General features: G+C 40.8%; 1 protein-coding gene across 8 annotated transcripts in view; it reads left to right on the forward strand.

The window, feature by feature from the left end:
* Window positions 1-13,168, forward strand: part of SIPA1L1 (signal induced proliferation associated 1 like 1) — a 392,555-nt gene that overhangs the window by 298,515 nt on the left and 80,872 nt on the right. For all 8 annotated transcript variants that reach the window (XM_081116818.1, XM_081116817.1, XM_081116822.1 and 5 more), the window contains one exon: window positions 4,721-4,895. In XM_081116818.1, the coding sequence (XP_080972944.1) occupies window positions 4,721-4,895 (175 nt within the window). The remainder of the gene's footprint in view (window positions 1-4,720; window positions 4,896-13,168) is intronic.

Below are 13,168 nucleotides of genomic sequence, written 5' to 3' on the forward strand. Positions count from 1 at the left end.
AAAGAAAGTCAAAATTTTAATAGCGAAAGGAAAAAAATACCTTCAAAGAGGAACAGTGAGACAGAGAATTGACTATTAAAATTAACATTTGCTGACCATAAAGCATGAAGAAAAGGTGGAAGTCAGAAGACATATCCAGAGTGCTGAAAGAATAACTCTCACAATGAATTTTACCCAACAAAAATATTCTCTTAAAATGTAGGCAAAACTAATTTATAGTGGGAAAGCACAGGACACTGGTTGGTTGAGGCTTTTAGTTTTAATGCAGGGATGCATTGCAAATGGAGACCAGGAAACTTTGGGGGTAATGGAAATGTTCTGTACCTTGATTGTAGTGGAGGCTTATTAGGACTCATTAAATTATAAGCCTCAAACGGATGCAGTCTACTGTTTAGAAATTATATACCAGTAAAATTGACTTAAGAGCTGAAGGCAGATTTCTGCTTTTGGCCAAGATTAAGAAAGAGGGACTAGATTTACCCTCCCATGTGAAACAACTTAAAAGTAGACAAGACAGTGAAATGCTGGTTTTTATGACAATGGACGTCAGGCACTGAAGGACAGTAATCTCTGGGAGGTAGGAGAAGAGGAAGTGGACCCTAAGATCCCATCAACTTTCTGCGCGAAGGGAGTGTCCAGGCTGCTGTGCTGAAGGAGCACCCAGCTCAAGCCCAGGGTTCTCCCTGAGGTGAGACTGACCTGTGAAGCCAAGGAGGCTTGGGTTCCCTGAGCTGAGTACTGATAAGTGCATGCCTTTGAGGAACCTGCTTGCGGCCAGGGTGAGAATCACCCTAAGGTTGAGCAGAGCAAGTCCTCAGTCCTCACGCATGGTTGGGAACTGTTCCTGCTCCCACCAGGCCGACTGGAGAACCTCCAAGTTCACGTGGCATTGGGCAGAGTCTCAGATGGTTTTGCTGCAGCAGCGGGGCCACATTATCCCGAAATGAAACTCCGCTCTGGTACGACCTAGCAGCAAGAGCTGAAAGGGTCAAACTCTTTCCATATAACCGTATCCCTGAGCACAGCTCCAGCACTCCTCAAGGGTGAAAACCGCTGCACAACGAAATACTTCAGAGTGACTGTTTTGAATTTCTAGATTAAATTAGACAATTTGAATGGTTTTGTAAGAACAGTAAGAACTAGATTCTCATGGTCTGCACTGCCCCTGTGGCCTTCCTCTGGCTGGCACACCAGGAAAGAAGAGGTGAGGCGGCACGTCTGTAGAGGTCTGTGGGAACGTGGTCATTCTCACCTGTTCCCACTGGCAGGGGCTCAGACCTCATCCGTCCTTCCAGGAACTCGGGGCTGTGTAAGTCGGGTGGCAGTTCCTGTTTCTTTGATTTGGTGTTGAAGTGCCTTTGTGTGAGCGGAAGAGCTGTGTTTTGTTTGCTCCCAGCTGTGGGAGTCCACGTCACTTTTGACGGGTGTTGAAAAACACTGTGCTTTGTTGAGATTCACCTTCATCTCATGTATACCCTTAGTCCTGAAATCAGGTAGAGGAATCTCCCCGCTTCATTCCTTTTCAAAATTGTTTTAGCTATTCTAGTTCCTTTGCCTTTCCATATGAACTTCAGAATAATCTTGTCCATAATAACAAAAAAAAATTCCTTTTTATAATACAAACGTTTGTTGAGTGTGCAGACACTTCTATCAATGCTCCGTGTGAACAGTTGATACGCAAGCACGGGATTGTATAGCGTTACCCTGAGATTATCCAGAAAAGCGCCCTGAGGTGTAGAGAACTCCTACCTGTTCCCAAGACAGCTTCTGGGGCCATCGCAGCTCTGTTTTGAGCATCTCATGAAAGTATTATATATTCACATACATGAACCCATACAGGTGCGTGTCTCAAAAAACCCCAAAAAAGCTGTTTTATATAACTCATAACAATTCAAAAGCCCCAGAGGACAGGGCTAACTCTGCTTACATTTGCTCTTTCTCTCGAAATGTTCCTTCTTACGTTTACATAACTCCTCCACAACTTCTCATATCCCGGTAGGGATGTGGTTGCTCACTGTGTGCTCTAGGAGCCCGAGTTCAGAGAATGCCACCTACCTTGATTTAATTACAGTAGAAACTCAGGATACAGTCATATTGTCACCTTAGCAGATAGAGCAGTGACATTTGGCACAGTTTCAAACCAGAGAAAATTTGACATTCTAACAAATTTCCTAATCCTTTTAAAGGAGTCTTCCTTCCACAGCCAGCAAACACCGGTTGGTTCTGCTATCTGCAGGTAGAGTTCTGTAGACTGTGAGAAATCTGTCCAAACAAAACAGCAGTAGTCTCATTGTCCTTGGATCCTGCTTCTCCAGTGGTTTTGGGGAAGTTTCCTGACTTATCATCTCTGAATTCTTCCCCCTTTCTCTCTTCTTTTTTCTTTTTTTTTTTAATCAATGAATCCTTTTGAATTTGCACAGTGAACTCTTAGGCCTTTATCCAAGAAGTTTTGAAAAGCCATCCACAAATCCAATGTCACTGATGCTTTCTATTGAACAGGGTGACTTTTGTCACATTGTTGCCTGAGAAGGCTGATCTGGGAGGCACAGAGCCAAACAGCAAATAACGCAGAGCCCTTCCTTTCTCTGGATCGCTTCATCTCTGACCATCCTCCCTGCAGGGAGAGAGGAAGGATCTGGCTGTATTAAGGACTTCTTTTGTAATAAACGCAGAGCTTACCACTGCTTCTTTATTTGTTGAGACCTGATAGGGTCCTCAGCTTAGTTCCAAAGCCAAGATGAAATCTCTACCTGTGGGAGTTCCCCTCTAAGCACTGGCCACGTCCAGACATCTGAAGCAGGTGGCTGAGATAGAGTCGAAATGTCAGGGGTGTGCAGGTTTTACTTTGACTTCTTTGGTTTGGTTTTTCCCACATGTGGTGTATACAAAATGAGTAAGCCCTAAATCTGTTTCTATTAATAATTACAGTGAAGCCGCAATAATGTAAGGCGGTATGCTGTTTTAAAAATATTCTAATATATTTGCAACTTTTGGACTTGGAACTTCACCTCCCACTCCCTGGAGTAGGCAGAGTCAAATCAGTTCTGTACAGAACTTCTGGGGAGCCCCCCGTCCATGGGTCATGTAAAGGCTGCCGATCTTCCTTGTCATCCAGGTAGCAGGCAGTGGAGGGGAGAAGCAAGAAGGCATGTCCCCCCGTGACATTTTCTGAGTTGTCACTCTTCTGAAACATTTGGTTTGGAAGGTTGAAAGGAACTGTTCAGGTTCACAGTCCCTTCTGTAAAATGATAAGAGCTGGATGCGTTTCAGAATTCAGAAATGTCCCGATTTTAGCAGGGTAATAAAATGCATGCACCATATGGCAATGCCCCCAGTGGGATCTGGGACAGCACCCCACAGTCCAACACATTAATATTTCTATAGGGAAAGAAATGGATATTCACACAACGAAGAATAAATTAAAAGTACTAATGTCAGCTCACATCAAGTTTTGCTGGCAGAATGTGTTTGTTTTTTATCTTTCAACTTTCGACTCACAAGGAAGGGGCCGTGGACATATGTTGCAGTGATAGAAGTGGAACAGGACAAGCCTGTTTCAGTCCTGGTCATATTTAATGGAGCCGAATCACAGGGCTGACAGTTGTGATCTTGTGACTCTCCCTGTTGGCCCAGTTTCTTTATCTCCCATTCTCTTGGCTTATCTGTCAAACGGGTAATGTTTGCTTTATGGGCTGCTGTAAGGATACGCTAACGTTAAACACAGAACATAGTGATTGGCATATAACGAGTATTCCTTAAACGTTAGCTATTAAAATGTTGCCTCTCCCCTTCCTTCTTTTCTTTCATTAGATAAAAATTGACTGAAGCAGTGGTTGCCACGCCACTCTGGAAATAGGCCTAAGTGATACGATTGCCCTGATTTCATGAGAGAATTAAAACTCTAAATTTTTATATTGAAAACTCATTTCTTGTTAAATGATTAATGCCACCTTAAAATTCATTTGCAAGATGATTAAACTTTTCAGTGATGAATAAGTGTTTTGATTAACATTATGTTTAAGCCGCCTGAATGCTTCTTTATAACTGTCCGAGGAAGGCATGTTCGCCACTCGCTGATTTGCCATTGCGTAGCCCCTTTTCCAGCTTCTGTCTGGGCCTCATCTCTTAGAAAAATATTTGAAAAGGGCATTGTTGATGATGCTAGCGCTCTAACAAAGATATAATTGAGACTTATAATTTAATATTTTGGAAAAATGGCATTGAAAGATGTATTTTCCAATTTTAGCAAAAATTGCAATGACATTAGTGGGCTTATTAGGGCAAAATGACTTATTTTAAAGTATCTATTGGAAAGTGAGCTTCTGCTTTTAAATTTGTAAAGGCCTCCCCTTTTTAAAAGAGGGGAAGATCGTTGAAAAAGAATTGCCTTTTGTCGTCAAGCTGTTTTTTATAGCCTTGTCTTATACTTCGTAATCCATTAACAGAAATTCCCTAGAGTATCAACATCTGTTCTAATGATGCGTGATCTTCACGTACAGATTTTCTTTTTCTGGCCTTTCCTCTTAATTCATGAAGATTATAATCACAGACGCTCCACTGTATTGTTTGTATCAGACAGAATAATTAAAACAGAAGGACTTCAAGAGGAAAGAGATGTTAGCTAGTTGGTGGGCCTGTGCCCTATGGGACTTACTAGCATTTAAGTGGGCCAGAGTGGGTCAGCCTCTGCTTATTTGTATTGTGTTGCCTGCCTTCACAGCTGAACTACCAGCAGAAAGTCGGCATCATGTACTGCAAAGCTGGACAGAGCACGGAGGAAGAGATGTACAACAATGAATCAGCTGGCCCGGCCTTTGAGGAATTCCTTCAGCTGCTGGGAGAACGCGTTCGGCTCAAGGGATTTGAGAAATATCGTGCACAGCTGGACACCAAAAGTAAGAAATACGTATGCCCTCCTACTAGATTTATTTTCCTCCTGCTATGTTGATGTTCACCTGCTAAATTGCCCATAAAACAACATTGCCACTTACTGCAGAAAACTGCTGGTGATGGAGGAGCAGAAGCCAGAGGGGGAGGCCTGTGGCTTCAGAACAACTTGAGGACCATAATCAAAGTAGGTGGGACTAGACTATAAAATTCAGTGTTATCAGAGGTGTGGATAGAACAGAGCAGGGGACACAGATTTGCTTCTGGACAGTGTGGCATAAGTTTCACTATATTTAGCTGAATGTTAAAGTGATTAAAGACTCCAGCAACTTACAGCCATCTGATCATAAGCCCTAGAATTTTCAACTCCCATTGATTCACTTCATAATCTTTGAGCTTATCTTTGAGTCAGCCTTTGCATGGTTTTCTGTCCATTTTGTATTCTTTTACTATCTGAGGGTTTTGTTTGCTTATTTTCTATATTATTGTCCATGGTCTAATTTAATCTCTAAGAAAATAGGCTTCTTAGATTTAGTATTAGTTTGGCTCATAAAATGTGCTGGTTAAAAGCACAGTAATGAAGCCGTCTGTTTACTTACAGCTGTGAACATACAAAGTTGTCCATTCCCATTCCCCAAGTTGTTAATAAAATAGTTAAGCTCTCAAGTATCTCTCGTTTTGGTTAGCGTATGTTGACTACTGCTGCACGTCTGTATGGAGGCAGTTATAAATTTTATCTCCAAATCCATCCATAGACATCTGTGACCTTTTTCTTGGAGAAGGTCTTTGGATTAGCACATCTGTGTTGCAGTCTAGAGTAATCTCTCTGATTTTCTGTACAGGAAATTAAATGAGGAGTTGAGTCATGAAAACAGAAAAGCATTCATAAACTACTGCAGGGAAGAATTTCCTGTTGCCATGGTTTTGCTGTTGCCAACTTGGAAACGATATGCAAGAGAGACTATTAAAACCCATAAATAGCCTAGACTCTTAAATATTATTTTAACATTCCATGCTCTGCTTGCAACTGCACAGAATGTTAAATCTCAATATGCCCTAAACCCTTTTTATCCAGATATTCTGACATTTAGTCTGTACAGTTCATTCATGTTGTCCTAGTTTGTTGTGTTATATAAATTATCATCACCACAAAGAGCTATTGAAAGGTCTGGGAAGAGAATGTAATAAGCACTCTGATTCTATAAGTGCATGACCAGAGTGGGAGTAGATAAGATGATGTATTATTTGTGTATTTACACACTCCCAGCTGCCTCTTGCTGATGAAGTACAACGTGAGAAATGTATAGCAAGACCACACTTAAGCGGCGGGTAAGGCAAATAAGCAAAATAATCATTCTGCGTGTTTTGCCCCAATATCCCAATGACTGTAAAGGCTAGAGGGGGTGAGCCTGGATTAGCAAACTGCCTCTGACTGCACAGTTTTCCAGTTATGCCATACATTCAGGGAAGGGTTCCTTTTCACTAAGCTGCTCTCCATTAAGGCTCCTTGTGACCTTTTGAAGCATAGCTTCAGAGCAGGAGAGTTCATAGTTTTCTGTTCTTTCAAAGTGGCAAGTCTCCTAAAGTAAATGAAAAGCAGGAAAGTGTTTTTATTCTAAAGCCCTGAAGAAGGCAGTGTGCATATTTATCCCTCTTACTCCAAGCTAATAGGGTAAAAAATAAAGGGGACTGTTAGTCTTATCATTTAAACAGGTACTAAACAATAACATCACAGAAATAGGGACCAACCAGCCTCTGCACACCCCAGCAGCCTCTTACTGGTCCTGGCACACCCAGAGACAAAATGAGACTTGGCTGTCTCATATCACCACATTTTATCTAACTTTATTTTGTGTCAAGAAACTTTTCCCCGCCATGTAATCCTTAAGAAAGAGAAAATGTTTTCCATAACAAGCATTTCCAAAGGATTACACCATCTACATGTGACAATGGAGAGGTCACCTGGATCTGTGGATTTGTAGCTTTCATCAGATTCAAATATTATTTGCCAATCTTCGTTTCTGTTTTTTCTGCCCACCCACCTTCCTTCTGAATTTCCAATTACACATATGTTAGATCACTGACTAGTATACCTGTCAGTAATGTGACTGTAATTTTTTAACTGGTTTTTCTCTAAGCTTTTGTTTGGATAATTCCTATGAATGTGTATTCAAGTTCACTGTGTTTTTCTTTTCTTCCACAGTGTTTTAATCTGTTGTTAATCCAACTCAATGAAATTATCATATATGATGTTATAGTTTTCAGTGTCAGAAGTTGCATTTGAATCTCTTTTCTTACATACTACATTTTCTCATTAGGTTCATATTGTCCTTTAAATCCTTGAACATATTTATAATAGCTGTTTTTAAAGTCTCTGTTGCTAACATCATCCCTGTCATTTAGGATTTTCTTTTGCTTTTGAGTTATATTTTTCTGCTTCACATGTCTGGTTATTTTTGATTAGCTAATAGACATTATGAATGTTTCATTGTTGAATGTATGGATTTTGTTGTCCTCTTTAAAGAGTGTTGAGTTGTTTTGGTAGGCAGTTAAATTACTTACAGAGCATCCTGATCTTTATGAACCTTGTTCTTAAGCTGTATTGAAGCATTCCTAGAGCAACCTTTACTCTCTAATTTAGCCCTACTATTAAGGCATGACTTTTCTTGCACATGAATACCTGCATATTCATTTATGTATCTCTACTCTGACTGGTTATCCCATGTGAACTGTGAGAAATGTTTGGCTTACAGCTCTCTGGAAGTGGTTTTTTCACTAATCGTTTTTATTTGCATTGCTTTGGAATCTCACTCTATGTGTATACAATTTTTTTGAACCACTCTCACTGGGTAGTTTCCTCCTGTTTGGGACTATACTCAGCAAATGTCAGCTACCATGGGCTTCCTAAACACCAGTTTATTTTCGCTTCCTTCCTTCAAGCCCTGCTCTGTGCTGTTGTTCCAAAAGTGCCTCCATGTAGAATCATAGGCTTCACCTTTGATCCTGTTTTCTCAGAGATCATTACCCAGTGCTGCCTATTATAAAGTGTCTGAAAAATTGCTTCAGATATATTGTCTACTTTTCTACTTATTTACAATGGGAGAGCAAGTTCTGTACTAAGTACTGTTATGGATGGAAAGGGAAGTCCCAGATACTTTTTATAGACTCCATCTCTTGTGTCTTCACAAACCCTGCTAGATACCAGTTAGCCCCATTTTACAGAATTGGTTTCTTTAGATTAACTAACATTCCAAGGTTAGACAGCTAGTAAGCATTAGGGAAAATGAACAGATCCTAGGGGCATAGTTAATGAAGTATTCAGAGAAAGCATAAATGTAAAACTAAGCACAGTGAAGCCCAGAGCTCTGCCTTGTGACGGTGTCTTCTCCTCCCGCTCTCAGCCTTTAGGCTAAAAATACCCAAGCCAGCTCCACTTGTCATGCATTATCATTATATTCAGATTTTAGTACTTTGGTAAAGGAGGGAGAAGCTTAGGGAAGAAATGATTGAACCATCTCTTTTTCCCAATTTTTGTACAAAGCCCATTTTCTCATCTCAGAAATAAGGATTTCTAGCTAATAAGTTACAAATGTGTCAGGGTTTGGAACAGTTCTATAATGAAGAAATTTGCAGTAGCGGGTTTTTTGGTTCCTTCTCTTGTTTCCTTATTTGGATGACATAACCTCTAGATACTTACACTCCACTGACACTCCTCTCACACTGCGGTAAATACAAAAATAACACCCCCCCCCCCCACAAGCAGTTTGTTATTTGTAAGCTGGAGACCACCCTTATTTTAAGTTGTGAGTATGGATTATTAGCTAGGAAATCCCTTTCCACCTGAGGCTTGTTTGTTGAGCCAGTTTGTAGGAGACTTAGAAGCCCTTTGTTAAGCGGTCTTTCAAAGCCTTCAGTAATTTGCCGCAATATTGGTGAATGCTTGTGGCTTCCCCCATTTTTGAGCAATGTTTGTTGTAAAAACCGTTGAGATTCAGGGTCTTAGAAGGTGTGCAAGACTTTTCATAAAGGAAATAAATCCGTCTTTACTTCGATGTTTAAGCTGTGAGAGGGAAAAGAGTAACACTGGCATCTTTAAAAGCTTTGCACATGCAAAGGGCTCTTTGGAGTCCCATTGACTGATGAGAAGGATTCTGTCTTCACATTTCTAACTGTGAACTGTGTTATAGTGTAAGGTTTTTTTCCTTTGAGGGTTCCTGACATGCACTTGGCAAAGAAATTAAAATACATAAAAGGCCCTATTTAAGGAAACTACACTTTTTACCTCAACTGCACAAAATTCTAAATTCTAATCAACACATTTCTTGAACATCTTTTATGGGCCAGCACTTTGATATACATTATTTCACTTCATCCTCACAACAGTGAGATTATAGAGGAGCTCTGAAGTTAAGGACTTGTTTGTGTTAATTTAGCAAACTGATGCTACTGGCATTCAAATTCAGATCTTACTTTCCAGTTGGGAATCCAGGTAATTGCCGGTAGCTTGCAAACTGAGCAGAAGGTAGAAAATAAGAAGTGACTGATTCCTAAGTTCCAGCCTCACACTTTCCCCTGTCCTTTCCTCTCAAGATGTTGGCAATTTTGAGACGCCTGGCGTCCCAGGTTCACTCATGCGCATGCTCACACATCCCTTGAACTGACACAGAATGAATTTGCCTGTCATGGTGAAGGGTAGTGCAGACTCTTCTTGACCCATCCTCACTGAAGTAAGGTAACTTGTCTCCTGATCATGGCTTAAGGTACATTGTAAAAATATTAGTAAATATGGCAGATGCCAGAGCAGGCGGAACTCTCGACTTCCCCAAAGACTTCATTAGTGGGTAAGAGAAACGGTACCAGAAGGGCAGAAGTGTGCCTCATCACAAATACATGCCCATGTTCCAGACATCGATACTCGTCCCTGGCCGTGTTTCTGAGCCTTGGCTTCTGCATGCCCAGACCCTGAGGCAGGGCTGCTTAGATGGGAGATCTGGGACTCTTAAATGGATGGCCCCCAGCAGCCAGCTACCTATCATATTTCATACCATGCATAAGAGTCAGACCCACAGCCTGTCTGTGATTTTGTCTTCTGTTTGATGTGTTCTCTAGTGGTGAGGACAGTAATAAACTGAGCTTAAGCTTTCTTCCTTCTGTCGACTTTATTAGTCTACATGCATTTGTTTAATGAGATTATTTTTCTGCTTGTGTTCATAAGTCTTTAAAACTAGAAATTTTCCAGCATCAACTGCATAGGCTTGTTTTCTTCATTTAGTTTTTCTTAATTTAAATGTGTCCATTAGTGACCAGAAAATGGTTATATAAAAGCCTAATTAGCTTTTCCTGATTCAGACGCATATACTTATACCTTCGTCATAAAAGTGTTAGATTAAACTAAGAGCAAAAGAGTTGAGCCAGAAGAGAAGTCAAGAATGAGTATGACGTTGACCGCATCTGAAACTGCTCCATAAACTTACTGCCTTGGTCATACCATCTTCCAACAGAAATGCCTCATGTAGGGTGTTCTCTCTTATCTACACCTTTTCAAAGTAGCTGAGAAGAGTATTACCATTCCTCAGTTATTCAACGTCGTCTTTTCATCTACTCTGAATATTAGAAATTTTACTTTCCGTGGCTTAACGTCGAGTACTGACCTTGTTCGTGGCAGGATGATCTGGAGGCAGATCAAGATGACCCATATGATGCGTGAATTTACTTTTTAACTTTTAAAGCTCCATACAAATAGGAAGGGTATTTATCTTGTTTTCATTCCTCTCCTACAAGTAGCACATTTCCCCTTTGGAAGTTACTCAGTATACTCTCCAGCCACAGACAAAAGGATTCTTGTCATTGCCGTGATTGTCGTTGTTACATCTTTCAGGGTTACATCTTCAGGGTTTTCAGGTCATTAAAACATAGTAACAATTTGGATGCCTTACTGTTTAGTGAACGTGGCAAACCTTCACTTTCCATTCCGTCTGGTAAAGTTTAGCAGTTCTATCATGCACGTAGGAATTTCAGGATTTGGGAATCCCTTTCTTCGCAGAAAGGAAAATGTCATTGTTTTGGCCCTAGCTTCATCTTTAAACTTTTGAAACTGTTTCCAAACTGTTTAAGATTATCAGCAAAACAGGGGTTTTCTAGGGTCCCGGGAAAAAGGCTGGTCAACCAGCATCCACCATTTAAAATGACGCATAGAGAGGAAAAGAGGAAGACCAGACGCAGAAAAGCACATGACCTTCAGGGTTGTCTTCGGTTTTCCTCTCTGGCACTAATCCTTTCAGAATTAGACAGACCTATAAAGCAAAATGTAATAAATGAATACCGGATGACACATTTTTCCCCCTTAGTTCATTAATTTTGCTTAAAATTGACTTGAAACTCATGTAAGTACACATCAGAGCTGACACATTCACTTTAAAGTTTCAAGATGTACTAATTCGTTCTAGGGGTATTTATAGCAAGGACCCTTAGCAATAGGTAAGTTCTTCAGGCTCAAGACCTGTCTTAAATAGTTCAGTTACTTATTGTAGTAATTTGTAGTGTTATTTTCTGGTGGTGGTCATTGACATTTAGAAGATATTTTTCTTGGGGAGTTATATCTTGGTACATATTTTTGCAATTTTTTGAAAAATAGTCTGTACTTTATTCTTCTTTTAGCTGGTTTTGTTTTTTTGGGTTTTTTTTAGTTTTTTAAAACCCTTTGCATTTTATGTCGGCTTCAAAGTTAAGATCCCCTAAGAAGCTCAAGGTTGACACTCAGGGCTCTAGAACTTCTTTACAGGCCTGTCTGCAAGTTACCCTTGTGGTCTGTTCTTGGAGCAGCGCCTAAGGGCAGTGGAGCTACTGCATTACAGTCACCCCGGGGGTGTTTATTAAAATAGATTTCTCCACCTAGCCCCACACCCAGGGAGCAGTGTTTCTGGGGGTGAGGCATGGGAATTTGCCTTTTAAGCCAGCTCCCCAGGAGACTCTGTGATACTAAATTTGAGACCTACTGCCTTTTGGTGAATGCCAGAGGCTTTGTCTTGCAGCAGCATTCTCTAAAATTCAGTGAAGTGTTTTGGTCCTCAGAAATATGGTCGAGGGAGGCTTGCATTGACCCAGAATGAATGCATGTCTGTTCATTGAGCAGCCTGTAAGTCCAGGCCCTTCAAATCTAAAGGTATTTCCTTTCAATTGAGCAATTAATAATTCTTTTCTCTGGTTTCTAGGTATTTAAGGGCACGTTGATTTGTTAATGATTAAGGGGGTTGAGATTGTTTTTGTTTTCTTAAGGAAGGTGAGAGCAGGACACACTTAGTCTTAAAAAACTGTTGGACATTGGTGTGATAACTTTATAATTTAGTGTTACAGTCTTTTTAAATTTCCATCTGTTTGTTAATAACAAAATAGTTCTCTTGCTTGAATCAGAAATATTGGAAAAGATGTTCTTAGTTTGATGTTTGTGGAAAGAATTGAGGAATCTGTGACCTTGAATGGGAAATAATTTTACATTTATTTTCATTGACCCTGTCAACCAGTGGTCATGGTGCCAGTTCAATACTAACAGGAATTTCCAATTTGGGATGCGTTGAAGAAGGAAACTTTATTCAGTACAAACAGCTCAATCGTGATACAGCATGGCTGTGAGAACAGCGTGGCTATGAGAACAGCTCAGTAGTGTTACAGCTCAGTCATGAAGCAGCACGGCTGTGGGATGGTATGGCTGTGAGATGGCCCTGGGGTGACGCCCCTCCTCCAGCCAGATACCTCTGTTCTGCCTGCTCTGCTCCATTGAACTCTGTGCTGGTCTGCTGTGCCCTGCTCTGCCTGCTCTTCTTCATTCTGGTCTCTTAAGACCTCTTCTGTGTTTTGTCTTCAGTGTTTTGTGTTTGGTGTTTTAGCGCCAGCTGGAAAAATGCACTCCCTGAGCCAGAGGGGAGCTGACTTATAGAGAGAGAAGTCCCCACCCCTGTTCCCTGATTGGTCCATCTTCATGCAAATGAGGACTCCAAGTCCTCACAGTTTGATTGGTCCTAAAAGCACAGTCGTGATTGGTCAGAGAAGATGCTAATGGGGGGATATAGCTGCACAGCTCCAGTTGGACAGGGAAAGTCTCAGTTCTACTGATTGAAATATGATTCTAGGAGCTCCTCTATTAAGGGTTGGCTAGGTGGTAAGAATGCAGTGCAGGAAGGCATTTAGCTTAGCCTTCTCTCTAAAGCATGGCTTATGTGAGAGGCTCCAGTTTGGAAAGAGCTACTAGGCTCTGTTTATGAATTTGAGCCCAGTTAGTCACTAC

The sequence above is a fragment of the Miniopterus schreibersii genome (assembly GCF_964146895.1).
Source record: "Miniopterus schreibersii genome assembly, chromosome: 1".
NCBI classification, from domain to species: domain Eukaryota; kingdom Metazoa; phylum Chordata; class Mammalia; order Chiroptera; family Miniopteridae; genus Miniopterus; species Miniopterus schreibersii.